Source organism: Phaseolus vulgaris, chromosome 11, assembly GCF_000499845.2.
Source record: "Phaseolus vulgaris cultivar G19833 chromosome 11, P. vulgaris v2.0, whole genome shotgun sequence".
Lineage (NCBI taxonomy): Eukaryota > Viridiplantae > Streptophyta > Magnoliopsida > Fabales > Fabaceae > Phaseolus > Phaseolus vulgaris.
Genome location: NC_023749.2, coordinates 145277 through 173075, shown reverse-complemented (window position 1 = coordinate 173075; position 27799 = coordinate 145277). Strand labels below are relative to the sequence as shown.

The following is a 27799-nucleotide window of genomic DNA, read 5'->3' as shown; positions in this document are numbered from 1 at the left end:
GCAAAACAACGTAACAAGAATGTGTTCTCCAACGTGGGAGAGACAAAGTTACAACCATGCTTACACAATCTCTGCGGCTACTAACATCAGGCCCATGGCCCAACCCATTCCATAATTTCTGTTTCTTTTTCAACCTTATACTATAATTTAATCAAACATTTTTTTATGTAAAATTATCATACTCATTGCACATATTTAAAACTCACATGTAAATTGTGTCAAGAGAAAAAAGTATTTTCTATTTAACTAAAAAGAAAAGTACAAAAAAATAATTTTAAAAATATAAAATGGTAAATAATGTCTTTACTAGATTTTCTTTTCTCAAAATTAAACCTTAAAATTTATTTATTTTTGTCTTACTTGTGTATGGTAAAAAAAATATAATCGAAAATAAAATGTGTATGTATATGGGCCTGGGTCTGGGTCTGGGCCTGGGCCTGGGCTGGGGTGGAGAAGAAAGCACCGTAGAGAACTTTGTGTCATGTGTGTATGGCGTGGCATAGGATTCGGACCAACGAATCAATGAATGTTTCTTTTAAAAGACAGAACAGAACAAAACCTCTATCTTGTCTTCTCCACTCTCACTCACTCTCTCCCAAATGGCCCAAAATGATTCAAACCCTCCTCCTCCTGCTCCGGCCGCTTCACCGCCGCAGGACCCTCCGTCACTGTCATCGGAGAATGATGCCAAAGCCGACGATGTGGTTGTGGAGAAGGTGAAGGCTGAGGAGGTGCTTGTGGATGAAGAGAAAGGCAAAGAGAAAGAGGAAGTAAAAGGTAGTGAGGAGGCGGTTGTGGTCGAGGAGAAGGAGAAGGAGAAGGAGAAGGAGAAAGAGAAAGAGAAAGAGAAAGAGAAAGAGAAAGAAGAAGAGGTTACAGGCGGAGAGACAGAGAGCGAGTCATTGAAGGAGGAGAGCAATAGGGTTTCTGATTCGGAGAGAAAGGGCATCGAAGAGCTGAAGAAGGCGCTGAGGGAAGAGTTGGAGCGGAAGGAGGAAGGCGAGGTTTCCATCTGGGGCGTCCCTCTCTTGAAGGACCAGAGGACTGACGTCATTCTTCTCAAGTTTCTGAGAGCGCGCGACTTGAAGGTGAAGGATGCTCTTGTGATGATTCAGAACACTCTCCAATGGAGGAAGGACTTCGGCATCGAGAAGCTTCTGGAGGAAGATCTGGGAGAGGAGTTGGAGAAGGTGGTCTTCATGCACGGCCACGGAAGAGAGGGGCACCCCGTCTGTTACAACGTCTACGGAGAGTTCCAGAACAAGGAGCTCTACCAGAAGGCCTTCTCCACCGAGGAAAACCGAACCAAGTTTCTCCGATGGCGGATTCAGCTGCTGGAGCGCAGCATCAGGAACCTCGACTTCACTCCCGGAGGCATCAGCGCCATTTTCCAAATCAATGACCTCAAAAACTCCCCTGGCCCTGCCAAACGGGAACTTCGCCTTGCCACCAAACAAGCTCTGCAGTTGCTTCAGGACAACTATCCCGAGTTTGTTGCCAAACAGGTTCCTTTTCCTTTCACTTCCTTCCTTGCTTCCTCCATTTCTGTTTTCACTACCTCTAACAGAAGGGATAGTGATTCTGCAGGTTTTCATCAATGTCCCTTGGTGGTATCTTGCATTCTATACCATGATCAATCCCTTCTTAACTCAGAGAACCAAAAGCAAGTTTATCTTTGCAGGACCATCCAAATCTCCAGACATTCTTTTCAAGTTAGTCACTACTCAACTCTACTCTACTCTTCTCTCTATTATCATCTAACCTTCCGTGTTTCTTTCCTTGAATTGAATAGGTATATTTCTCCCGAGCAAGTGCCGGTGCAGTATGGTGGCCTCAGTGTAGATTTCTGTGACTGCAACCCCGATTTCACTACGTCTGATCCTGTCACCGAACTTTCTATAAAGCCAACCACTAAGCAAACTGTCGAAATTGCTATCTATGAGGTGGCTTTCATTCTACTCTTCTTTTTTAACTAGATTAGATTCTGTCATGCTCCTGTGTTATGAATCTATGAATTGAAGTGTCTTGCTAAATCGAGGCATGCGATTTTCCAGAAATGCATTATTGTTTGGGAGCTGCGGGTGGTGGGCTGGGAGGTTTCCTACAATGCTGAATTCAAGCCTGATGCTAAAGATGCATATACAGTTGTCATACAGAAGGCCACAAAGATGTCCCCCACCGATGAACCAGTGGTTTCCAATAGCTTCAAAGTTGGTGAACTGGGGAAATTGTTGCTCACCATAGATAATCCTACCTTGAAAAAGAAGAGGCTTCTTTACAGGTTCATGATCAAACCCTACTGTGATTGAGCGAAAATCACCTCTAGACTCTCCGGTGGTATTCGGTACATGAAAGAAATTTAACTTCAAGAGTGAGAAATATGCATGTTGCCTTTTGTTCTGCCCATTCTTCATCTATAGTTTTGGTCGTGAGCCGTTTGCAGATTGTCTTTTTCTGTCTTTGTTGTATTTAATACGTCATTGCAAGACAAAAAGTTCCGCTAGTCTAAATTGTTCTTTTATTTTCTAGTGATGAACAATATTGGGGAAGAGAGTAACACATGGAATTGATATTAGAGTTGGTTTGTGAGAACACATTTGTCACCAGAACTATATATCACTTTGATGGGTGAGCCAAACCAACATGTAGGAAGGATGTCTGCTTGTTAGAAGTTTCGATGTAAAATTTTGTTCCTGTACTTGTCCAGTGTGGAGTTTGGTTTTGGTCCAATTCTGAGCATTTTGCATGTCATAGATATTTAATATAGAAGGAGTAAATGAGAAGTATGATTGATTTCTATATTTTCTCTCTTGCTTATAATTCTTCATTTTAATATATTTCTATTTGATTTTCATTCTATTTATAAATGAAATTAAAAGAGTAATTACTTCAGATTGGTTACCTTTGGTTGAATATTGCAGAGGCTGCTTCTGTCTTACTTCTTATTCTTTGGTTGAATACTGCAGCAGAGGCTGCTTCTGTCTTCTTATTTGTGCATTTACCCTTTATTTAGTGATACTCGATTATTCTTTGTTATTCTTGATTTTTTATTCTGTTTTACCCGAGGACTGTAAATGGTTGAGAATGTACTTTTATCCATTGGATTTGACTTCTCCAAAGTCCATGCACATCAGAGGGTAAAATATGGAACGAGGACTGTTGACTGAAAAATCAATGGTTGAGATTTTTTAACTACCTAAATGACTATAGACACACATGTAAATGTATTTTATCACAGTATAAACCGCTGATTATCCAATTAATGACTAATATCTTCAATTCAGCCTGTAAAGTGTGGGGAGGAGACAAATCCTTATTCATCATCATCTGACCCTCTGCTGCCACCATAGATAATCTGATGCCTGTTCACAGTATCAATTACATCTGTAACTATATGTTCCTGGCCTATTTTTCTGGAAACAGGAGATAGCATTTTAAGGATGTTGTTTAAATGTCTTTAGACCATTTTAGGTAGTCTTCTCTAAGTTGTTGAACTTTGATATTCTCATTCCATCATTTCTTTTTTATATGGACAGAAAAACTTTGCAACAGCTAAGCATACTCGAGACCGAATCCTCCTTCTTCCTAGTATGCTTACATAGACGAAGCATGTATTGTGAAAGTCCACATTATAGTAATATATCGATCATCTTAACAGATTTCATGATGACATTATTTTCATAATAGTATAAACTTTACTGTTGATTCTATCCACAATAATTGGTTTGGAGAATGACATGCAAGTCATATGTGCTGTTTCGTAAATTCTCCAGATTTTAGTCATGTGGAGAATGACATGCAAGTCTTGTGTGCTGTTTTGTAAATTCTCCAGATGCATCATGAACCTTGTTAGGTAAGGGGGGAATATTTAAAGGAGGTTCTCTGTGGAAAGAAGCTTTAATAAAGTAATTGTTTTTAGTGCAAGTATGCAAGAAATAATTGCGGTTTGCTAGTGTGGTAGTTGCTTGGAATTTAGAAAGAAGTGACCAATCAAATGTTGAATGAGTATATAGGGTTAAATTCCAAAAGTAGCTAGAATGTCCTCCCTCTAGGTCCCTCTTCTAGCACAGGCTGTGTTTTTGTTCTTTGTGCCTCTATCATGCATGACAATGGGGGAATATATGCATTCAGATTCTCATAATTACGTGTTCATGTTATGTTTAAAGTGATATAGTTAATGAAAAATGAAAAAAAGTTTAATTGTTTCAACTTGTGGAATGTATAAATTCCATGGAGATTAAGGTAGTTAACAATAAACCGTATGAATAATACAAGTATCTTCCAGCTTTCAATTCCAAGTTAGGTAAAATCTCCAGTTGCAATTTCATTGGTTTTGTTCATTTTAGATATAACTACTTTTTGCATACGTTGACAGTTAGAGATCAATTATTTTGAAATTAAACATGTTCTCTCTCAACTCTTGCACTTAAAACTTCATTTCATCACTTTTCAATGCGTTTTACTAATTTTTTCAATTCTAATAACATTTCATTCATTTATAACTTTCCTTCTTTGCCTAAATAAGGTATTATAGTAGCATTTGTTAACCTTTTTTAAGAATGGCTAATTATTTTCATCTTCAAAAAAGTTATTTCTTTACTCTTGTTTTCCCTATTACTCTTGACAGGAATAAACCCTAAACAACTAATTAAAGGGATCGTAAATATCCATCTTTTTACTATGCTATGTTTTGGTTTTAATATTTACACTGATTATTTCAATTTTAATAAAATATTGAACTTTAACCAATTAAAATTATCGTTATTTAAATTGCAAGTTTGTTTAACAATTAATTATTAATTTCTTACAAGTTAATTTAACATTTTTTAATGAACAGTTTGATTAAAGTTTGACTTTTTAATTAGTTTATCAGTGTCTTTTACCTAGTAAACAAGCTTCATTTCACAATACCTAATTATTTGTTTGGTTGGAGGGAGAGAATGGGCACAAAGCGGATAATATTAATTCATTTTATTGAAATTAAAATAGGTAATATAATTAATGTTTTCCTACTTTATCTTTTTCTTAAATTTACTCTCTTTTTCTTCAACCAAACATTTTTAAACCAGTAATTTATTTTCATTTATTTGTTCGTATCAAACGTTCGTAAGTTTGGATGTTAACATTGATGTAATGTAAGTTAATGAATCACTCGTGGACTAAGGTTGTCGAGAGCAGTAATAATTGATGCCATCATTTATACTTTCAAATCAATCATTATCTTTTGCAACACTTTCTTCCTTTTTCACTGTTTCCACAACTTAAATATATATATATATATATATATATATATATATATATATATATATATATATATATATATCCATCTCTATCTACTTTTGTTTCTAACAATACCAATACAATTTTAACCTAAAAATTTCAAATTAATTTTTTTTTTATCATGTACCCGATAATTAATGGATAAATAATATGCCTTCAACTTTGTTTTTCAAAAAAAGTTGTGTTAAAATAGTGATTTTAGGACTTTTGGGATGTTTGGTTTTGAAGAAAAATGTGTACATAATATATTATAAGGGGTTGTTATACCAAGATGTGATTTATTATTAAAGTTATATAGAAAATGAGAAAGTTATTAAATTGAAAAGAAAGGAATGGGTTGGTTGAGCTTTCAAAGTTTTGGTGGAATGTGTATGTATGTGGGGTACCTCACATTTTGTTCTTTCTTCTTTTGCTTCAATCATGGATTGAGTGTGTAACATTACCAACACATGGCTGTAATCATTATGTTTGGTTCCAGCTGTTACCATAATCCATTCTTTGCTTTGCTTTCATTCATTCCAGTTTTTTTTTTAATAAAGCAAATTTTCAGTTTAGTTCAACTTAATGCTTTATTGACACTTTATTCAATATTATGTATGATGATCAATTTTATATGTTTATTTTTCGTTATTTTAATTAATGTCTTCTCATTTTCTGATTAAACTACTCTTATTTTTCTTTTCACCACTTTTATTAATTATAATTGAATCAGCTTTATGGATTCTAATTTGAGAGAGGCACATATGAACATCACATTGGACTTTTGGTTTAGATCGAAAGCAATTTGTACTATTAACAATTTTGGAAATTGCTTCCTGTACTCCCTCAATTTGAACATGTAGCTCCACAGTTTCTAAAATGACTATTTTACCCTTATTTAAATTAACCTTAGTGATTACCTATTTTGCTGTTTTGAAATGTTTTTCCTTGACACATTTTTTAAAATTCATGAAATATATTTTGGAACACATTTTTCAAAACAGAGTAAAATATTCAGAACGAATGTTTTCTAAAACAAGATTTTCAGAAGAAATTATGAAGAACTTCCATTATTCACATTCTTGTGCTCGATTTTCCCGCATTGCAATGCTAGTTGCGAAAGATACTCACATCCATGACTGATGAACACTGGAGCATGAGAAAACAGTGAAGAAGAAGCAGATCGATTCATTGCCCTATTGTAATAACTTGTTTATAACTTGTTTGTATCTATAAGAAAACTAAATTAATAAAATAGTTTCCTACTTTTCATATTATTCGAAATAGTAAAATAAAAAGATCCAAATTGTCTTCAATACTCAATATACTTGGCTAGTTTTATGAATTTCTGCACACCAAATACAACTTTAATTCATCCATACAAAACAGACAAAGTTTGGAACAATGAAGTAAATTTTAATTATATACTTTAGGGGAGTAAGGAATACATGATCACATTTAAACAAACTTTACAGCCATAAGAGTATCACAATGCAAACAGTCCAGAGTGACATAATTTTTGATGTACAAATGAACCCCCACACTGTTCTTCCCTCCCCACCAACCTTTCTTGGCTTAGCCCAGTTGATTCCATTTCACAAATTTCCAAGCACCAAAGGTTTCATCCAATTCCAGAATCAAATAAACAAAACACCAAATTACAGTAAGAGACTAGGCAGCGCCAATGAAATTCCCAATCCCAGACCTTAAACAAAAATAATTTATGAAGCAAATAACCCAGTATGAAAGAATGAAGTCCCCACCCACCCCCGAATTAAGTTGCATAGTTGTAATGATGATGAATATACATATAACAGTAACACCCCTTTTATTGTTGTTCACCTCCACATCCTCATGAACATGAACATGAACTTGAACACGAATGGTAATTTAGAATCTGTTCCTTGATGTCACTCTGCGATGGCTTTGGTCTTTGACCTGTAGAGGAGTTTCTTCTTCTTGGATGTTTGGTTGTCTATGGTGAGTACTACCTTGCCAGCTTCACCACTTTTGAAACCGTTGCTGATTACGGTCTCATCTGCGGGAGCAATTTTCCTGTTCTTCTGCACAATGACAGTGTATCCATCCTCAGTGCTGGGCACAAATTCAGCCACATAGCTCACATCCCAACCCACCACTCGGATTTCCCAAACTAGATGGCTTTTCTGCAGGTTCAGAAACATTTATATATCAGTACCCTACACTCTTTCTACTTAAAGAAAGGGAGAAAAAAAATGATTGGTTACCTCAGAAACTGGGAACTCGACAGCATGTTTGGTTGCAGGTTTGATTGTGACCTCCGTAACAGCATCAGCAGTGGTGAATTCCTGTTCACCCTCTCTGCTCAGTCCACCGTACTGAAGCGGCACCAGCTCCGGAGCAATATATCTGTGCATCAATCATCTGAATAAGACCGAAATACATGGATGGGGAAGCAAATAGAGGAAGCAAAAGAGAAAGAAATGATTTACTTGAAAAGGGTTTCTGCAGACTTGGATGGCCCAGCAAACACAAACTTGCTCTTGGTCCTCTGTGTGAAGAAGGGACTGATCATCCTATAAAAGGCAAGGTACCACCATGGAACATTGATGAATATCTGCACAAACAAAAAACAGTTGAATAGGAGTTGAAATGATGATCAAAAAAGGTAAAGGGGTTGAAGAGGGTACCTGCTTGGCCACAAACTCAGGGTAGTTATCCTGAAGCAGGAGAAGGGCCTGATTGGTGGCTTGCCGGAGTTCCCTCTTGCCGAGTCCCGGAGAGTTCTTGAGGTCGTTGACCTGCACAATGGTGGAGATGGCAGTGGGTGAGAAGTCAAGGCTTCTCACGCTCTTCTCCAGCACCTGAATCCTCCACCTGATGAACTTGTTGCGCTTCTCCTCGTCCGAAAAGGCCTTGTTGTACAACTCCTTGTTCTCGAACTCACCGAACACGTTGTAGCACACTGGGTGTCCTTCTTTGTCTTGTCCATCGGTGAACACCACCTTGTCCCAATCGCTTCCAAAATCTTCCAGTACCAGAGCGTCTATTCCGAATTCCTTCCGCCAACGCACGGTGTTCTTGAGCATGGTGAAGGCCTCCTTCACCTTGAAATCCCTCGCTCTCAGAAACTTTAGCAGAATCACATCGCTCCTCTCATCCGCCAGCAGCGGAATTCCCCATATCTCCACTTCCTCCGGACCAACCTCCTCTTCCACCACCGTCGTCTCTTCTACCTTCTCCTTCTCTTCTGTCACTTCTTCTTCCTTCTTCTCTTCCGTCACCTCTTCTTCCTTCTTCTCTTCTTTCACTTCATCATCCTTCTTCTCTTCTATCACTTCTACTTCCTTCTTCTCTTCTTTAACTTCATCATCCTTCTTCTCTTCTATCACTTCTACTTCCTTCTTCTCTTCTTTCACTTCAACATCCTTCTTCTCTTCTGTCACTTCTACTTCCTTCTTCTCTTCCGTCACTTCTACTTCCTTCGTCTCTTCTTTCACCTCAGCATCCTTCTTGTCTTCCGTCACTTCTATTTCCGTCGTCTCTTCTTTCACTTCAACATCCTTCTTCTCTTCCGAAACTTCCGGTGCCTTCTTCTCCGCTTCTTCCGCGGCCTCTCCTGCTGCCACTTCCGGCTCCTTGACGGTGTCCGGTTTCTTCTTCTCTGGTTCCGGTGTGGCGGGCTTGGGGGCAGTTAGGTCGCGTTTGTTAAGCGACTCTTGAACAAGCTTCTTGAGATCCTCAAGGGCTTTCTTCTGGGCCTCGGGGAGGTCGCCGACGACATTGGTCTCCTCCTTAAACGAAACCGATTCAGAAATCTTGTCTTCAACACCGGCCTGAGCCTTCTCCGGGGTTTCAGTTTCAGCTTGAGCTTCGATGGTGGGTGGTTGGACTTCAGGTTCAGGTTCCGGTTCAGGTTGGGTGGTGGGTGGGTTGTCGACGGGAACAGGGTCGACGAGGGGCGGAACTTCCTGAGGAGGAGGTGGATTTTGGGGTTCTTGGGCCATGGAGGAATGAAGAAGAAAGGTAGAAAGAAGGTGAAGAAATGGATGAATGGTTGTGAAGAAGAAGAAGAAGAAGAAGAAGAAGAGAGTGATTATGTGTATGTTGTTGTCCTCTCTGTTTGATGGTAGAAACCAGTCTGTCATGCCAGCAGATACACCACTTTCTTTCTAATTTGGTGGGTCCCTTTTCCCCTAATCATTCTTCTCTCTATGGATACTAACAAACATTGCTTCTAACCTTCAATCTTCTTCCTTCCTAACGTCATTTCAATAACATTTCCAAAAACTTTACCATTCCCTATTTTCTATGCCTGTCTCCATCGTTTACCCAATAACTTCAAAGATAAAACTGTTGAAAATGCCCGGATCCAAGATTACTAATTACCTCACCAGATAGGTTGACATCTTCTCTTCTCCATATTTAACGTTGTAGATGTGATAATAACATGAGAAAGTGAGATTGCACGCGAATTAACATCGTAACTTTAAAATATAGTGTTGAAGATTCCACATCCACTAGAGATTAGAGTCTTTTATTGTATATAAGAAGTGCAAACCTCAACCCTATGAGCTGGTTTTATGGGGTTGAGTTAGACTTAAAGTCCACTTCATAATATAGTATCAAAGTCATTTCTAGTCTATCATAGCGAGTATTTGTTGGGCCTATGATTTTTTTCATGAAGAGTAGGTGACCATAAACATCACATAGGTAAACACTTACATATATACGGTAACCAGTTTTGCGTGTGTCCAGTATACGTGGAGAAACCTGTGGCTAGGTAATTTTGGTAGGGTTATTACACCGGTTTACGTGTCCTACGAGTCATATATTATAATATAGAATCAATGTCACATCCTCACCAAAAATTACGTATACAGCGTCAATTAATGGCACGTAAACTGTGCCAAGTCTGTGTTAATAACAAAGAGTTAATAAAACATTTTTCTTAGCTCACCCAACCATTTTTAACAAATTTATTTAATTTCTTTTAATATAAACAAAACAACTCTTTTAAACTCAATTTTTTCTCTTATGACCAATCAAACATTATACTACTGTTTATGTTCAAATTTCATGACATCAAATAAATATTACATGAAACTAATTTAAATTCATGGTACGCATTAATTCTTTCGTTTGGTATAATCTTAAAATTGATATTATCACGTTTACAGCTAATTACTAATTATTTTAAAGTCCTAAAAAAATATGGTTATAACTTCCTTGTTCGTAATTAGTAACAACCAATAACAGAGCAGCAGCAAACAAAAAATAGCTGTCTTCATTAAAATAACCTAAAATATTGCATATTTAAGTTATATCAAACGAAAAACAAAATAAGTTATATAGTTTAAGCTTCATTGAAAATTGCAATTTACTTTCGAATTTTTCAAATTCGATACTCACATCACATCAAATTTTATCACTGAATTACTACAATTAATAGTTTTTGAATGCACAATATTAACTGACAAAAATTCTCTTAACTACGTTTTTTTTACTTTTACAGAAAATTCTTTTGTCTTCCTAAAAAGATTTTCTCATATCCAAAGATTATAACCTTTTAAAAGAAAAAAAAAAACAATTTGGATCATTTCCCTTTTAAAAAAATGGCAGTTATATATAAGTGAATCAAATATCTTAGATATGATTGTATTCTAACATATAGTGTGATTCCATAACTTCACTATATTCAATTAATTTATACAACAATATGCTTTTCTTTCATTTACTAAACAAATAAATGATTCTTTTTTGGTAGACACAAAAATATATTTATTAAAAAGTCAATTCATCACTGTATACAAATAAAGCTTCTTTATTATATTCCAATAAAATCAAATAAAGTTTGTAAGGAAAGATTCAATTTGATTTTCATATTTTTTTTTATTTTTTTATAAATTCTATGCTAGTGTAATGTTTAAAACATATATTCAGAAATTACAACGCAAGAGCGATTATTTAAATTTATACTGGTAAAATATTTGCAATATATATTTAATTGAACTTTTTATTACTGAAAATAAAATACAAAGATTAAATTGTAAATTTAAATAAATAGGTTGATGAGAAGAATAATGTGATAAGGCATGTATGTATGTGTATGTATGTTGTATGTATGTAAAGTAGTGGGGTCCACCTTAATATGCATGAAATCCTGGACACAGGCTGTGATTGGAATAGATTAATGTTGGCAGCATCATGATGATGACATGCTATACAACCCTAACACGCTGCCAACAACACACATTTTAATATTTCGATTCATATCAAACAAAATGCCAACATTACAAGTTGTGATTAAGCTTTATAAGACTATTTCAAATCCTAATATTTCAAAATTAGTGTGATGATAAATTTTAATGTATTAGAATTAATTTATAAATCTTTATTAGAGAATATGTTTAAGTAAAAAACAGTAGTTTTTAAACTTAAGAAATATCATAGCTTGATGATTGATATTTGCTGACTTTTATACTAGGTTGTTCCTTTTTGTATATTGTAGGTATCTGTTAATTATCATGATTTCCGTTTTATCACTTATAAATACTATAATCAAGAATGATTCAACTACAAATTTTATCGAGTTCGACCCATGATCATACAATTTTTTAACCTCTTGCGTAGACCAATAAAACTAAAAGGTCCTCAAACCTTAAATTTTTACCATATATATTGGAGAGAAAATTCATTATATATAAGTGGATGCAAACCTCACTCTATGAATCGATTTTATGGGGTTTACATAGGCCAATAAAACTAAAAGGTCCTTAAACCTTAAATTCTTATCATATATGTTGGACTAGAGATGATGACAATTTTTTATATATAAGTGGATGCAAACCTCATTCCATAAGTCAATTTTATAGAATTGAGTTAGACTTAAAGTTCACTTCTTAATATGGTATCAGAGTCACTTTTGAACATATCTTAACGAATATTTGTTGGACCTATCAAATTATTTATCGGATCGTTATCGAATTAATCCAATACATTATCCCACACACGAACGGCAACGCCACCGGTAAACAATATCGAACTTGACCATTATCATACAATTATGTTTTTTTATATATCTAAAAGGAGGAAAATGAAGAATTATTGTGAGAAAAAAAAAACAGAGGAAAAGAATGGTTACGTGCGAAAGACTAATTGCTACGTGGTTATGCTAAGCCAAAACCCATTCATATTTTTTAATGGATAACTCTGAAACCAGTCATCGTCTAATGATTATTAATGTAATAAAATAGAAGATGATGTATTCACCTTCATTCACTATTCTGACTTTTCTTTTCCTATCAAATCACTTTCAATTTTTTTAACTTAACCCTCACAATCAATTAATGTCACAGTTTCAATCTTATCATCTCTTTCACATAAAACCCATTTCTCAACACGCAACTCCTCCTCTATTAACCTACCACCTTCAACTAATACATTTATATACTAGTAATTTGAACCCAATTTATTACTATTTTTTAAATATATTTGGTCAACAAACAACACTTCATAAAACTTTAAAATTATACACACAAAAAAACTAATTATTCCTTCTGTTTTCAAATTATATTATTCAGAAAGTTATACAAACCTTATTTTTTTAAAAAATATAATTTTGTTTAGTTAAATTATATGGTGCCACGATGTCTTGATCCCGAATTTTTTTAGAATTGCAGGAGATTTCTAATAATTTATCTTATAACACGTTGTAATTAATTATAACAAATATTAAAACGTAATATTATTATATATGAAGAATAAAAAAAACTGATGATGAAGTAGACACGATAAAAAAAAAATTAAGATACTTCTTTTATGTTTCTAAACATAAACTGATAATTTCTATTAGGCTTTTTCCATTCCCGAAGAAAAAAAGAGTTACCTATATATTTATTGTTTCTACTAATTTCTTACATGTTCATCAAAATGTTTTTGAAATATAAGAATTTGAATAGATATAACACTCAAACTAATTTAAGTGATCTTATTTATTTTAATTTGGATCCGTAACACAACACTAACGCATCATCTCTCACTTTCAAATTATCTTTAATTAATAATATTGGTTCTACCCATATTTTAAGTATCAAATTTTTCTATGATTACAAACTTAAAACTAATTTTTTTTATAACATAAACATTGATACATATACAAATTTAATTTTAAATCAAAATAAAAACATATTAACATTTTAAACTTTAAGATAAGGGTATTATCGTAAATTTCTAAGTTATATAATTATTTTAATATCTTTATTTAGTCACATTAATCATATAATTTACAACTTCTTCACTAAACACTACTCACTTTTAACTTGCTTTTCTTAAATTCAAAAGAATCTAACTTGAGAGTATCTTTTCATTCCTTTCTTTCCCTATTCACTTCCAACCTCAATTAAACATGGTGTAAGTAAAAGATGACTTGAGCGTCTAAGTAAATGAGTGCTTTAGACGGTATGACTGTTTGACACCCTTCACATTGGTCCTCATTCTTAAGGGCTAGATTAGCTCAATTCATACAATAAAACAGACCATTACTCTTAAAAAACAAGTCCTATATATTTGAAAGTCCAAATACAGCAACAGGTACAGTGAATAAGAGGGTTTATCTGGACAAGCAAAATATAATTTTCACCCCATATAGCGATGACAAAGAAGGACTGAACAGAATAGAAGAACTGTCTATTGTCGTCTGATACCTTTGTTATTGTAAATGTAAGATTTACCAAAGAAAGTGAAGAAGGCCAATCCCATGACACTGAGAGCAGCAAGTAGCCAGTAAAAGTAATTAAGATGCGCCTTGTTCAGATTATTAGCAAACCAACTATCTTCTTTCCCTGTCACTTTCTCTATCACAGAAATCAGAAAGCCGCTTATAAAGCTCCCAACACCAAATATGCTCAAGTACAGAGCAAGACCCATGCTTCTCAGTTCATTTGGGACCTGGTCATAGAAAAATTCCTGGAGACCAACCATGGTAAAAACTTCAGACATTCCGAACAACAAATATTGGGGAACCAACCACCATATACTCATCGGAACAGTTGCATCAGCTTCATCAACAACACCAGACTCTTTAGCTATTTTCAATCTCTTGGTCTCAACAAGTGCTGCAAGTACTATACTAAACACGGATATTAAAATTCCAGTTCCAATTCTTTGCAGCATTGTGATGCCTGAGGGTTTGCCAGTGATAGCTCTTGCCAGTGGCACAAATAAGCGGTCATAGATGAGACTGAAGAGAACAATGGCCACAGTGATGAGCGTTTGAAGAGAAGCAGGAGGTATGTCAATGCCGGGTAATATTGTTCTCTCCAGAGTAACCCCTTGCTTAGTAAAGAATGTTGGAACTTGAGCAAACACCACTGCATAAATCAGAGTTGAAGCCCAAATGGGAACCAGCCTTAGTACTGCTTTAGCTTCTTCTACCTCACTTGGGCTACAACTCTCCTCTTCCATGGAATCCTCGTCCTTTAGCTCCAACAACGCTTTGTTCAGAAACCTGTCAATGTGCAAAACACTGTAAAGGAAGTTGCACATAGCGTAAAAACAAAACTCAAATGGGACTAAGAATAAGACTCCAAAACCAGCAGAAATTAGCATTGTGATTCTTACTCGAATTGTTCAGAACTTTGATGAGCAAGTATTCCATCACGGCCAATTCTGCGATTTCTTATAGCAGCAACAAATACACGGCCAATTCTGCGAAAGGGTCTTTTGTCTTGCTGCTGAATGTTAAACCTGTAGGTCATTGTTCCTAACAAGAAAACAAGTAATGCAAGAATCATGGCAATACAAGGAATTCCAAATCCAAGAACCCAACTAAGGTTGTCTTGTATATAGTTCAAGACCGAAAGAGTTGCCATGCATCCAAGACACATAGTAAAATACCACCAATTAAAGAACGAGCTTCTATCTTTGTGCTCCTTTGGATGTTGTTCATCGAATTGATCTGCTCCAAAAGCTTGAACACAGGGCTTATGTCCACCTTGCCCAATGGCGACCAAATAAAGGGAGATGAAAAACAAAATCACTTGCGAGCGAGGAGGAGAGCATGATTTGAGTTCATCGTCGACTTGGCATTCAGAGTTGGAGAGAGAAGGAAGCATAGCTGATAACGTTAACAGTCCTAGACCCTGTGATTCATATTAAGCCATGGATTAACATCAAAACAATGTAAGAACACATGTGTCAAATTAAATCATCGTATCAAACTTTTACTTAATTTTCCATTCACTAGCAATTCAAGATCGCTGAGAAAAACAGAAACATAATGGAAATGAGTATAATCAAATCATCATATCAAACTATAACCTATTATTTAAAATAAATAATACAGAATGCACAATCTTTTCTTTAACTAAGTCGTTCATGAGCGAAATAAATTTCAATGATTTGGCGCCTTCAATTAAGAAAGCCCTAAAATTGAAGTTCCTGTTCAAACATCGAAGTGAAGCAGAAGCAACCCAAGTGCAAACAGTTCGATGATAATAACATCATCTTATTATGAACGACACATTTTTTTTCTGGTCTTATTACCAAAACACCACTGAATTTAATTGCAATAGCAATTTTAAAGCATCACGTGAAATTGTTTATGTTTTGAGGGTGATTAAACATGTTTAAGTTAAAAACCAAAGTACAAAAAGACATTTTAGTATTATTAAAGATTATATGTTGAAATAAATTACGTTTTTTTAGCAATCAAATGAATAAATTAAATATATTAGCATTACTTTGTAAAATTAATTGAAACCAGTTTTTCAAAAATAGTATACATCCTGAAAAAATTTAAGAGAAATGTAAAAGTGTAATTATTATTACTACTATTACCACTGAAAATACGTTTAACATGGCGTTTGACTCGGCTATAAAATATATATAAAAAAATAGTAGTTATGCCAAAGTGCTGGGAAACTTTATAAATTCTTGTAGACAATGAGTAGTTTTTAACCATTCGTAATTTTAACTTTATTTTCAATTTTTTATTTACTTTAATTTTAAAGAAGTTTTCAAGACTATAGTTAAGTTAAATGTTACCTTGAAATTCAAAACAAACAAGAGTAGAAAATATATAATAAAAATGAAACTATTTAAAAAAAAATATACATATTTATTCTTATGATAGTTAAAAACTTTAATTAGATTCACTAACTAATACTTAGCAATTATTACCATCAATAAACTTGTTAAATAGTTATAACTCGAAGAAAAATTTGACCGTCTGAATAGTGAATAGTATTTGTAATTGATGAGCATACAAAATTGATATTTTAAAAAAAAATCTAACAAAATTGAAACCAGTTCAATAATAACGAAACTGGCTACACGACAATCATTTCATTATTCTCACTTATATTTTAAAAGAAAATATTAATATCAAGTCAACCTAAGGACTAAAAGTTATTTTTCCTATTTATGATAGGGATTAGTATGAATAAAAAGTAATTTACTTATTACTGTATTAAATTAGATATTCGTGATTTTTTATTATTTTAGTTGCTAAATTCAGTATTGAACATAATAAATTATTGAAATATATTAAATATCCTTGATGTTAAAATAGGAAATTGAAAGAATGAGTGAGTGAGTGACCAGGATGTAGACGAGGGAAGCGAGTATGATAGTGCGGTAGCGGCCGAGAAAGGAATCGGCGAGGAAAGCCCCAAGCAGAGGAAGCAAGGAAGCAGTTCCCGACCAGACATTGATGTTCTCTGCGGCGGTGGCCGTGCTCTGACGGAGAGGTCCGGTGAGATACGATATCATGTTCCCCTGAATCCCATAATACGCAATTCTCTCCGCCACTTCCACACCTGATTCCGATTTCACACATGTTAATGTTAAACTCCTCCTTAATTCAATTTCAACTTCAATTAATCACTACCTTACCTATGATAAGCCCCGCGGATCTCCACGACCCAGATTTGGATCTCACGGCGGTTCCACCTCTGAAGTCCACCGCACCATCCACCACATCGTCCCTCTCCTCCTCCTCCTCTGCTCCCACTGCTTCTTCCAATCCCTTCCCCATCCTCCGATTTCTCTTCACCTTAATTTCTCACCCTTTTTTTTCCACTCTTCCTAATAAATCCCCCTAAATATCTCCCCTTTAGCCCTTATACACCTCTTCCAAACTTTCCAATTCATTTCTGAATAAAATTATTTTTATCCTAATCATTATTAAAAACCAATAATTGATTCAGGTGAAGGTGAAGGTGAAAGGTGGGACCCTTGCAATAGGGTGAAGTGGATTGGAGGAGAGAGATGGAAGGTGAGGTCCACTAATCCATTAGGAGAGAACAGAGGCTCTGTTCTGCTCTACTCTGCTCCACCTCCGATCCCCCACCCCCCACACATCACGATCACGGCCGTGCAACCCAATTCCGCCGCCAGACTTCCCAGCTTCCGCTCAACTCCGGCCACCTGTTAGAAAGCTTCAAGAACTTGTGCCAAACATGGATAAGGTTCTATTTCCGTCTTATCTTAACACCACTATTTCATTTTAAAATTAGGAATTCGCTAAGCATTTTTCTAGATAACCAGTTAAGGAAACAAAAGTAAAAACTATTATGAAAAGGAACCTAATTATTGTATCAATAACCCACCATTTCATACTTGTTAAGTATCTAACAGTTTATTAACAGCCCCTTAACGGGGCCTTGGAAACTCAATAACAAAACCCTTAAAATTAATGTATGTTTGGAATTGATATTAGATGCTATTCATTGTGAATAAATCAACAATTGGTTGGATGCCAGAATCTTGTTGCATGTATATTCTTTACTTAAACCAACTTGACCTCAATTCTCAGATGTGAGCTTCTGCTGTGCATTTTTCAGAAAGCTTTGATTTTCGCAGAAAGCTTAATGATTCAGGGGATTCAGAGTTCATAAATCTAATGAGTTAGTTATATGGTCATTAATCACTAATAAAGAGATTCAATAAAACTAGTCGCAATTTTAGAGAAAAATCACAAGAACTGCTATATTTGAAATTGATTGGGAAAAATACAAACTTTTAAGAGATAAATGATATTGGTTAAAGACCTTAGAATAACAAAACAACTAACTGTATCTACCAATATGGAGAAACTTACTCAATTCTAAATGTTTTAGCAAGAAACCATAAGAATGATATTGAGGTACTTTTGACTAGAACAAGAATATAGCTAGTTTTTAAGTATAACTTATTGATCATAGATTTTCCTTTTTTGTAATTATGTCTCTAAACATTAAAAAAATTTATTCAATTGTTTGAGTTTAAGAATTATTGATGAGTTTAAATTCATGGATTGAACACCATGTGAATGGCTAAAATACGATGATAAATCCTAGTATAAGTTAGACAATTATTATATTTCATGTACACCTATTTTCACATTTCTTTTCCATAACCATGGTCCAAATATAACAAATATAATCCACCTTTAATTAATAATATTGGTTCTACCCAAATTTTTAAGTCTCAATTTTTTTCTATAATTACAAACTTCAAACTAATTTTTCTATAACATATAAACATTGATACATATAAACATTTAGTTTTTAATAAAAATATATTAACATTTTCAACTTTAAGATAAGAGTATTATCATAAATTTCTAAGTTATATAATTATTTTAATATCTTTTTTAGTCACGCCAATCATATAATTTACAAATTTTTCATTACTCACTTTTAACTTTCTTAAATTCAAAGAATCTAACTTGCGCGAGTATCTTTTCGTTCTTTTCTTTCCCTTTCCACTCTCAACCTCAACCAAACATGGTCTAAATAAAGGATGATTTGAGGTTCTGAATGCTTTAGGTGGTATGACTGTTTGACACCCTTCACATTGGCCCTCATTCTTAAGGGCTAGATTAGCTCAATTCATACAATAAAATAGACCATTACTCTTAATTCACTGTCTAACTCCATATATTTTTTTAAACACAAGTCGTTTATATTTTAAAGTCCAAATACAACAACAGGTACACTGAATAAGAGGGTTTACCTGGACAATCAAAATAAAATTTTCACTCCATATAGCTATGAAAAAGAAGAATTGTCTATTGTCGTCTGATACCTTTGTTATTGTAAATGTAAGATTTACTAAAGAAAGTGAAGAAGGCCAATCCCATGACACTGAGAGCAGCAAGTAGCCAGTAAAAGTAATTAAGATGCGCCTTGTTCAGATTATTAGCAAACCAACTATCTTCTTTCCCTGTCACTTCCTCTATCACAGAAATCAGAAAGCTGCTTATAAAGTTCCCAGCACCAAATATGCTCAAGTACAGAGCAAGACCCATGCTTCTCAGTTCATTTGGGACCTGGTCATAGAAAAATTCTTGTAGACCAACCATGGTAAAAACTTCAGACATTCCGAACAACAAATATTGGGGAACCAACCACCATATACTCATCGGAACAATTGCTTCAGCATCATCAACAAGACCAGACTCTTGAGCTATTTTCAATCTCTTGGTCTCAACAAGGGCTGCAACTACTATACTAGACACGGATATTAAAATTCCAGTTCCAATTCTTTGCAGCATTGTGATGCCTGAGGGTTTTCCAGTGATAGCTCTTGCCAGTGGCACAAATAAGCGGTCATAGATGGGACTGAAGAAAACAATGGCCACAGTCATGAGCGTTTGAAGAGAAGCAGGAGGTATGTCAATGCCGGGTAATATTGTTCTCTTCAGAGTAACCCCTTGCTTAGTAAAGAATGTTGGAACTTGAGCAAACACCACTGCATAAATCAGAGTTGAAGCCCAAATGGGAACCAGCCTTAGTACTGCTTTAGCTTCTTCTACCTCACTTGGGCTACAACTCTCCTCTTCCATGGAATCCTTGTCCTTTAACTCCAACAACGCTTTGTTAAGGAACCTGTCAATGTGCAAAACACTGTAAAGGAAGTTGCACATAGCGTAAAAACAAAACTCAAATGGGACTGTTACAGACAAGAATCCGTAGCGACCTTAGACTTAAAACATTTAGTATAACTAAAAGTATATTCTTAACTAGTAACTAGTGTGTGATCCGCCTATATATCTTGTTTCTTCTCCCTTTACTTTCGTTATGTCTGTTCTTATAACTGGCAGTTATATGTCTGTTCTTATAACTGGCAGTTATATCTCTGTCATAAATACTCTTGTTTATTCCTATGCTGATCACTCAGGATTTTCACGATTTGTTCTTAATGTGGTATAACAACTTTTTATAACGAGATCAGATGATGCCTCAATATACCACTTCAGACTCAGCCCATATCACTACAGGAACTAAGAATGCAAAAAAAAAGACTACAAAACCAGCAGAAATTAGCATTGTGATTCTTACTCGAATTGTTCAGAACTTTGTTTAGGAAGTATTCCATCACGGCCAATTCTGCGATTTCTTATAGCAGCAACAAATACACGGCCAATTCTGCGAAAGGGTCTTTCGTCTTGCTGCTGAATGTTAAACCTGTAGGTCATTGTTCCTAACAAGAAAACAAGTAATGCAAGAATCATGGCAATACAAGGAATTCCAAATCCAAGAACCCAACTAAGGTTGTCTTGTATATAGTTCAAGATCGAAAGGGTCGCCAAGCATCCAGCACACATAGTAAAATACCACCAATTAAAGAACGAGCTTCTATCTTTGTGCTCCTTTGGATGTTGTTCATCGAATTGATCTGCTCCAAAAGCTTGAACACAGGGCTTATGTCCACCTTGCCCAATGGCGACCAAATAAAGGGAGATGAATAACAAAATCACTTGCGAGCGAGGAGGAGAGCATGATTTGAGTTCATTGTCGACTTGGCATTCAGAGTTGGAGAGAGAAGGAAGCATAGCTGATAGTGTTAACAGTCCTAGTCCCTGTAATTCATATTAAGCCATGGATTAACATCAAAACAATGTAAGAACACATCCTTCACAATCAAACTTTTACTTAATTTTCCATTCACTAGCAATTCAAGATCGCTGAGAAAAGCAGAAACATAATGGAAATGAGTATAATAAAATCATGATATCAAACTATAACCTATTATTTAAAATAAATAATACAGAATGCACAATCTTTTCTTTAACTAAGTCGTTCACGAGCGAAATAAATTTCAATGATTTGGCTCCTTCAATTAAGAAAGCCCTAAAATTGAAGTTCCTGTTCAAACATCAAAGTGAAGCAGAAGCAACCCAAGTGCATACAGTTCGATTTTATTATGAAGGACACGTTTTTATTTCTGGTCTTATTACCAAAACACCACTGAATTTAATTGCAATAGCAATTTTAAAGTATCACATGAAATTGTTTATGTTTTGAAGGTGACTAAACATGTTTAAGTCAAAAACCAAAGCACAAATAGACATTTTAGTATTATTAAAGATTATATGTTGAAATAAATTACGTTTTTTAACAATAAAATGAATAAATTAAATATATTAACATTACTTTGTAAAATTAATTGAAACCAGTTTTACAAAAATAGTATACATCCTGAAAAAATTTAAGAGAAATTTAAAAGTGTAATTATTATTACTACTGAAAGGGAAGATAAAACTAAAAATACGTTTAACATGACGTTTGACTCGGCTAATTTTGAACTTATCATCACGTAAAAAAAAAAAGTAGTTATGCCAAAGTGCTGGGACACTTTATAAATTCTTCTAGACAATGAGTAGTTTTTAACCATTCGTAATTTTTTTAACTTTATTTTCAATTTTTTATTTACTTTAAAGACCATCTGAATAGTGAATAGTGAATGGTATTTTGTCAGATTTAAAAACAAATCAAACAAAATTGAAACCAGTTCAATAATAATGAAACTGGCTACATGACAATAATTTCATTATTCTTACTTATATTTTAAAGAAAAAAATTAATATCAAGTCAACCTAAGGACTAAAAGTTATTTTTCCTATTTATGATAGGGATTAGTATGAGTAAAAAGTAATTTACTTATTATTGTATTAAATTAGATATTCGTGATTCTTTATTATTTTAGCTGTTAAATTCAGTATTGAACATAATAAATTATTGAAATATATTAAATATCCTTGATGTTAAAATAGGAAATTGAAAGAATGAGTGAGTGAGTGACCAGGATGTAGACGAGGGAGGCGAGTATGATAGTGCGGTAGCGGCCGAGAAAGGAATCGGCGAGGAAAGCCCCAAGCAGAGGAAGCAATGAAGCAGTTCCCGACCAGACATTGATGTTCTCTGCGGCGGTGGCCGTGCTCTGACGGAGAGGCCCGGTGAGATACGATATCATGTTCCCCTGAATCCCATAATACGCAATTCTCTCCGCCACTTCCACACCTGATTCCGATTTCACACATGTTCATGTTAAATTCCTCCTTAATTCAACTTCAACTTCAATTAATCACTACCTTACCTATGATAAGCCCAGCGGATCTCCACGACCCAGTTTTGGATCTCACGGCGGTTCCACCTCTGAAGTCAACCGCACCGTCCACCACATCATCCCTCTCCTCCTCCTCTGCTCTCACTGCTTCTTCCAATCCCTTCCCCATCCTCCGATTCTCCTTCACCTTAATTTCTCTTCCACTCTTCCTAATAAATCCCCCAAAATTTCTTTCCTTTCTCTTTATTTCTTGATTTAGACCTCTTCCAAACCTTCCAGTTCATTTCTGAATTAAAATATTTTTATCCTAATTATTAATAAAAACAAATAATTGATTGAGTGTAGGTGAAACATGAAGGTGAAAGGTGGGCCCCTTACAGCAGGGTGAAGTGGATTGGAGGAGAGAGATGGAATGTGAGGTCCACTAGTCCACTAATCCATAGGAGAGAACAGAGGCTCTGTTCTGCTGTACTCTGCTCCACCCCCATTCCCCCACCCCCACGCATCAGAATCAGGGCCATGCAACCCAATTCCGCCGCCAGACTTCCCAGCTTCCGCTCAACTCCGGCCGCCTGGTTAGAATCAGTCCTTTTGAAGGAAGAGGAAGAGGAGGAGGAAGAGCAAGAAGAAAGCGAAGAAGCTGAAAAAGAGACCTTGACCTTTACCCAGTTGCTTTCTACCATCGCAGCTCCCTCTCCTTCCCGACGCCAACGCCAACGCCAAAACTATGAAATACAGGATTACCCTCCCACCTCCATGCCCATCCCCAATCCAATCGCACCCGAGGTGCCTTCAATTGCTTTTGCCTTCTTGCCTCTATTATTCCTTCTCTGCCTCATCAGCTCCTCTTAATAATGCATGTGTGTGTGTTCAGGAACGTGATGCTTCTCCCCCCCACATCAAAATGGACATGTTCATGTTTGAGGACTCGGCGGCACCCTGTAGAGTTCGCGCCAAGCGTGGCTGTGCTACGCATCCCAGGAGTATTGCCGAAAGGGTTCGCAGGACTCGTATCAGTGACCGCATCAGAAAGCTTCAAGAACTTGTCCCAAACATGGATAAGGTTCTATTTCCGTCTTATCTTAACACCACTATTTCATTTTAAAACTCATTATCTGCTGCATCTATTTCACCATTCACAAAGCTTATAGGAACAAAACCTAAGCATCCTCCAAAATAGTGATATATAGGACTTCTGGAATCCAAATTATAAAAAAAAAAAACAGCTGTTTGTGTCAAACAAGCATGTCAGAAATAAACTTCATGGGACTCGCATGATCTGTAATGATCACTGGATTGGGATCTTGACGAAACCTACCCTGGATTTCTGTTATGCAGAAATAGTGTCTGAACTCTGAAGAAAAGCGCCATATCCGCTTAGCAACTATTTTCCTTTTTATTTAAAAATTAGGAATTCGCTAAGCATTTTTCGAGTTAACCAGTTAAGGAAACAAAAGTAAAAACTATTATGAAAAGGAACCTAATTATTGTATCCATAACTCACCATTTCATACTGGTTAAGTATTAACAGAGTTTATTATCTGCTCCTTAACGGGGCCTAGGGCACTCAATAACAAAACCCTTAAAATTAAAGTATTTTTGGAATTGATATTAGATGCTATTCATTGTGAATAAATCAACAATTGGATGGAGGCCAGAATCTTGTTGCATGTATATTCTTTAATTAAACAAACTTGACCTCAATTCTCAGATGTGAGCTTCTGCTGTGCATTTTTTCATTAGTTCTCTCCCGCCCAATTCTTCTAGACACTTGGAGTCAGTTAACTCACACCTGAACACAGTGAGGACCTATGTCAAGAAAAGTCTTTTCTACCGTATATCTCCCCTTGATTTTGTTGTATTTCTACTTCATTGTGCTCAGTATCTCTCTTCCCTTCCATGGTTGGCTTTTTCGTTTGTTAACTATATTAGAAAACTTTGATTTTCGCAGAAAGCTTAATGATACAGGGGATTCAGAGTTCATAAATGTGATAGCCTTATTTGATTCGTTTCTTTCATCCCAGAAATCCAATAAAATAACTGGCTCTTAGAATAATTCTTCACGCTTGCATTTGGTTTTCTCCATCAATTTTTTAAGAGTGAAGTCTTCCTCTAAGGTTAAGGTCCGTGTTTGGACTAGAGAACTTGATGGGATTCAAAACTAAGGATATGTTATGGTCACGAAAACAGCATACTACTTGTTCCCCTGATGTAAAGTATTTTCCGGTATGATTATGAAGTGGCTTGGCTATTTGGAATAGGCTCTGCATACTTTCTGTGGGAGCTTCAGGGTTGGCCTGCTACCTCAGGACCTGTTGTTCACTCTACTCACTGTATTATATAGAGGTTTTGGGAGGAAATAACAAACAAGCTTTAGGGAACACTGCTATTTGGCCAACTATTGGTGCATAATATTGGAATTTCTCACATCATTTCCAGCTGTTTTCTCTTGCTGGATGGAGTCCTGTTCCTGGTGACATCATTGGTTAAAGCCAATGGTTGACAGGAATTTTTTTTATGATTCTGTGAAGTGATTAGGCTGCTCTCTCAAGCTGTTTGATTTCTTTTCTTCTTGCTCTTTTCTCTCTGTTTCTTTGACGCTTTAGGAATGTACTCATTCTACCCCACGTTATCTCTTTCTTTCTAGCACGACCGTAATTCTTTGTCAAAGAAAACATTTTTATACTTGGTTTAGTTGTTTTTTTCTTTTATTATTTATTTATCTTTTTCAACTAGTGTTAAATGTAAATATTAGAGTTGGAGTTTATTTTCATTTTAATGTTTCTTTAATGTGGCGTTGCTTTTGTTCTTGTAGCAAACAAACACTGCAGATATGTTACATGAGGCGGTAGCTTATGTCAAGTTTCTTCAAAAGCAAATTGAGGTACTCTTATTTGTGTGGCAGCATTTGTTCTTGTAACTTTGATTTCTGTCTGGCGTTTTGGGGTTTCGACCAACTTTCATGAACTGAAACACTTGATACATTGCAGGAACTGACAGAGCACCAACGGAGGTGTAGATGTATGGTTCAAGAGTAAAGGTTGATTGTACATGCAGTGGCTGGCTGACGATTTATGTTATAAATTATCAGATTTTTTAGTGATCAAGCAGACACTCCGGATGCTAATTATATATTTTTTAAACTCTCTGGATACTTTAAAGGGATGCTAATTATATTTTTTAATATCTCTGGATAAATTAAAAGATTCATATAGGCATATTATTGGGGGTGGCATAGGTAGTACTACATTTAAATTATAGAAACTTAACGACAAGCTTGTGAATCCTTGGTTATTTGTCTAAGAAGAAAATGGTCTGATGTATTTAAGATGCTGTGTCAGTTACATAATGCTTAATTTTGTTCAATTATCTGAAGAATTATGTCTGTCAGGTCAGGAATTTAATCAGATAGCAGTGTAAATGTTTCTTATATTGTAAAAAATAATTGATTTTTTACGACTTTCTTAATTTGTAATGAATACTGTGATCAAGTTATTTTATTTAACTGTCCAGTGAGTTAATAATTTGAAAACATTGACGATGCTGCCATTTACTTTCATATAATTATAGCTAATTTTGTCTTTAAAAGGAAATACTGAAACGCCCAAATGGAGATAATTAATTTTATGCAAGTATAGACGATATTATGCACTTGGTAAATATACTTCATTGCAAGCAGTGTTAAACACTAAACAGTGTATTCATAAACCTGAAACATACAGACGGGAGTATTTGCAAATATGAACACATGATAAAAAAAAAGCAAGACAGAAAACAAGGATTACTACAAAAGGTAATTTGCATGGCTTAGCAAGTGCGGTGAAGCCGTTGAGCCAAATAAACGAGATGCCATGTGAGAGAGATGAGATTGAGGATGTTTAGGACAGAGGAATAGGAATTCAATTTCTTGAGCTTGTCGTTGAGCTTGATTATTCTTGATCTCACTGCATCATGATCTGTGCTGATGGAAGGCCCTGTACCATCAGGTGTGCGTTGAGGCTCTCTAACACCTGTTCTGCCACGTTCACCACTCACTGTCACATCTTCTCTGCCTCTTCCTTCCTCCTTTTCTATTTTTATTCTTTCGAACATCAACTGAATGGCAAGGAGAAAAGAAAGAAGTGAATCAGAACTTGGAAAGATGTGGAGATAAAAGAATGAAGAAGAAGATATGGGAAGCGTACCTTGGTGGCTCGAGGCTCCAAGTAAAGAGAGTTGAAGAAAAGAGTGGCGAGAGAGGCCAGAAGATTGTATGTTTGCAATGCGTGAGACTTGTTGGAGAGCAGAGTGTTCGTATTACCGAAGACATGGCCAAACAGAGCCACCCCTGTGCTATAAGCCATGGCCCTGAAATAAACAGGGTAGATTTTACTCTGCATCACTGCGAACTGATGCCTCGCCATGGCCCTGGACTGCACGTAGCTGGAGATAAACGTAACCCACACACACATCCCATAAGAAGTGGCAAACCCCAGCAAATGGGCCACCCCCATCACCGAATTCAGGCTCTCCAAGGATCCAAAACTCAATTTTAAGGTATGTTTGAGGCGGCGCAAATAATCCCTGGCCTCTGAGACGTTACTATTCACATGATTCTTCGCTGTTTCTACAGTATCCTGCGCGTATTCGTGCACATCACGGGCTTTATCATGCACGCTTTCTTTTGTTTCTTTGAGTGCATCGGCAACATTATCACCCACATGGCGCGCCACCTCCTTCTTCTTCTGGAGGACCTCTTGAGCCTTTTCCTTGGTCTTCTCCATGGCATCCGCGACTCTGTGCTTGCATTTTCCATAAGCATCGCAAATGAGCTCCTTGGGGGCATGCAGAAAAGCCGCATCTTGAGGCTGCGAAATGCCTTGACCGAGGTTAGGGAGAACAGAGGCAGCCTCTCTGATCCTGTCGTGGCCGTTTTCCGGAACTTGGTGGTGGTGATGATGTGTGGGTTGGTCTGGGGAGATTGAGATTTTGGTGTTGTGATGGCCATCTTGGTCGTATTCAACCACCACGACACGGTGGCCTTCTTTGACGATGGTGTTGGCTCCTTGCTTGTGGTGGGTGGGTGGCGGCGGAGAGAAAATGGCCGATGCGGCGAGTGAAGTGAAGAACAGAGTCACCGCCAAAACATTCATCATTTTTGTTGTTGTTGTTGTTCAAAGGTTGTTGTTGGTTGGTGTGTTTTGGGATTGGTCGTTCCGTTTTAAGTGGCATTGGACTCGGTGGAAGG

The 27799-nt window shown here is 35.8% G+C and overlaps 6 protein-coding genes across 7 annotated transcripts; 2 read left to right on the top strand and 4 right to left on the bottom strand.

The window, feature by feature from the left end:
* The first annotated feature begins 433 nt into the window (after nt 1-433).
* On the top strand, nt 434-2801 carry LOC137807768 (patellin-3). The gene is made up of 4 exons (XM_068608591.1): nt 434-1505; nt 1588-1712; nt 1793-1943; nt 2055-2801. The coding sequence occupies exons 1-4, from the start codon at nt 600-602 to the stop codon at nt 2307-2309; spliced, it is 1437 nt and encodes a 478-aa protein (XP_068464692.1). The 5' UTR covers nt 434-599; the 3' UTR covers nt 2310-2801.
* A 3853-nt stretch (nt 2802-6654) lies between these two features.
* LOC137832854 (patellin-3-like) lies at nt 6655-9587 on the bottom strand. The gene is made up of 4 exons (XM_068641221.1): nt 7929-9587; nt 7731-7855; nt 7506-7647; nt 6655-7424 (listed from the first exon to the last, which is right to left on the bottom strand). Exons 1-4 carry the CDS (start codon nt 9384-9386, stop codon nt 7170-7172), a joined length of 1980 nt encoding a protein of 659 aa, XP_068497322.1. The 5' UTR covers nt 9387-9587; the 3' UTR covers nt 6655-7169.
* Nucleotides 9588-13778: 4191 nt separating this feature from the next.
* Nucleotides 13779-22838, bottom strand: LOC137832812 (protein NRT1/ PTR FAMILY 5.10-like). 2 transcript variants are annotated; one of them, XM_068641177.1, is made up of 5 exons: nt 22760-22838; nt 17134-17293; nt 16840-17057; nt 14860-15380; nt 13779-14746 (listed from the first exon to the last, which is right to left on the bottom strand). In XM_068641177.1, the coding sequence occupies exons 2-5, from the start codon at nt 17273-17275 to the stop codon at nt 13927-13929; spliced, it is 1701 nt and encodes a 566-aa protein (XP_068497278.1). In that variant the 5' UTR covers nt 17276-17293; nt 22760-22838; the 3' UTR covers nt 13779-13926. The 2 variants fall into 2 exon arrangements, with proteins under 2 accessions (XP_068497278.1, XP_068497269.1); XM_068641168.1 differs by lacking the exon at nt 22760-22838 and having other exon boundaries at nt 17134-17386.
* On the top strand, nt 16818-25900 carry LOC137832848 (uncharacterized). The gene is made up of 6 exons (XM_068641209.1): nt 16818-16993; nt 17448-17708; nt 22918-23358; nt 23447-23635; nt 25388-25456; nt 25563-25900. The coding sequence occupies exons 2-6, from the start codon at nt 17700-17702 to the stop codon at nt 25608-25610; spliced, it is 756 nt and encodes a 251-aa protein (XP_068497310.1). The 5' UTR covers nt 16818-16993; nt 17448-17699; the 3' UTR covers nt 25611-25900.
* Nucleotides 19143-22805, bottom strand: LOC137832830 (protein NRT1/ PTR FAMILY 5.10-like). Its single transcript, XM_068641188.1, has 4 exons — nt 22603-22805; nt 22309-22526; nt 20565-21085; nt 19143-20111 (listed from the first exon to the last, which is right to left on the bottom strand). Exons 1-4 carry the CDS (start codon nt 22739-22741, stop codon nt 19292-19294), a joined length of 1698 nt encoding a protein of 565 aa, XP_068497289.1. The 5' UTR covers nt 22742-22805; the 3' UTR covers nt 19143-19291.
* Nucleotides 25901-26253: 353 nt separating the features above from the next.
* Nucleotides 26254-27769, bottom strand: LOC137832840 (uncharacterized). The gene is made up of 2 exons (XM_068641199.1): nt 26757-27769; nt 26254-26667 (listed from the first exon to the last, which is right to left on the bottom strand). The coding sequence occupies exons 1-2, from the start codon at nt 27705-27707 to the stop codon at nt 26380-26382; spliced, it is 1239 nt and encodes a 412-aa protein (XP_068497300.1). The 5' UTR covers nt 27708-27769; the 3' UTR covers nt 26254-26379.
* Nucleotides 27770-27799: the final 30 nt, after the last annotated feature.

What these genes read in the sequence shown, in the direction of transcription:
- LOC137807768 (XM_068608591.1), top strand. Translation starts at nt 600, where the DNA reads ATGGCCCAAAATGATTCAAACCCTCCTCCTCCTGCTCCGGCCGCTTCA. An exon ending in CCGAGTTTGTTGCCAAACAG is followed by an intron (nt 1,506 to 1,587) that starts GTTCCTTTTCCT and finishes GTGATTCTGCAG; the next exon opens with GTTTTCATCAATGTCCCTTG. An exon ending in TCTCCAGACATTCTTTTCAA is followed by an intron (nt 1,713 to 1,792) that starts GTTAGTCACTAC and finishes TGAATTGAATAG; the next exon opens with GTATATTTCTCCCGAGCAAG.
- LOC137832854 (XM_068641221.1), bottom strand. Translation starts at nt 9,386, where the DNA reads ATGACAGACTGGTTTCTACCATCAAACAGAGAGGACAACAACATACAC. An exon ending in TCTGCAGAAACCCTTTTCAA is followed by an intron (nt 7,648 to 7,730) that starts GTAAATCATTTC and finishes ATTGATGCACAG; the next exon opens with ATATATTGCTCCGGAGCTGG. An exon ending in TCGAGTTCCCAGTTTCTGAG is followed by an intron (nt 7,425 to 7,505) that starts GTAACCAATCAT and finishes CTGAACCTGCAG; the next exon opens with AAAAGCCATCTAGTTTGGGA.
- LOC137832812 (XM_068641177.1), bottom strand. Translation starts at nt 17,275, where the DNA reads ATGGGGAAGGGATTGGAAGAAGCAGTGGGAGCAGAGGAGGAGGAGGAG. An exon ending in CTTCCCTCGTCTACATCCTG is followed by an intron (nt 15,381 to 16,839) that starts GTCACTCACTCA and finishes TATGAATCACAG; the next exon opens with GGTCTAGGACTGTTAACGTT. An exon ending in CAAAGTTCTGAACAATTCGA is followed by an intron (nt 14,747 to 14,859) that starts GTAAGAATCACA and finishes GCACATTGACAG; the next exon opens with GTTTCTGAACAAAGCGTTGT.
- LOC137832848 (XM_068641209.1), top strand. An exon ending in CCAATCCAATCGCACCCGAG is followed by an intron (nt 23,359 to 23,446) that starts GTGCCTTCAATT and finishes GTGTGTGTTCAG; the next exon opens with GAACGTGATGCTTCTCCCCC. An exon ending in TTGTCCCAAACATGGATAAG is followed by an intron (nt 23,636 to 25,387) that starts GTTCTATTTCCG and finishes TTGTTCTTGTAG; the next exon opens with CAAACAAACACTGCAGATAT.
- LOC137832830 (XM_068641188.1), bottom strand. Translation starts at nt 22,741, where the DNA reads ATGGGGAAGGGATTGGAAGAAGCAGTGAGAGCAGAGGAGGAGGAGAGG. An exon ending in ATCCGCTGGGCTTATCATAG is followed by an intron (nt 22,527 to 22,602) that starts GTAAGGTAGTGA and finishes AATCGGAATCAG; the next exon opens with GTGTGGAAGTGGCGGAGAGA. An exon ending in CAAAGTTCTGAACAATTCGA is followed by an intron (nt 20,112 to 20,564) that starts GTAAGAATCACA and finishes GCACATTGACAG; the next exon opens with GTTCCTTAACAAAGCGTTGT.
- LOC137832840 (XM_068641199.1), bottom strand. Translation starts at nt 27,707, where the DNA reads ATGATGAATGTTTTGGCGGTGACTCTGTTCTTCACTTCACTCGCCGCA. An exon ending in TGGAGCCTCGAGCCACCAAG is followed by an intron (nt 26,668 to 26,756) that starts GTACGCTTCCCA and finishes CTTGCCATTCAG; the next exon opens with TTGATGTTCGAAAGAATAAA.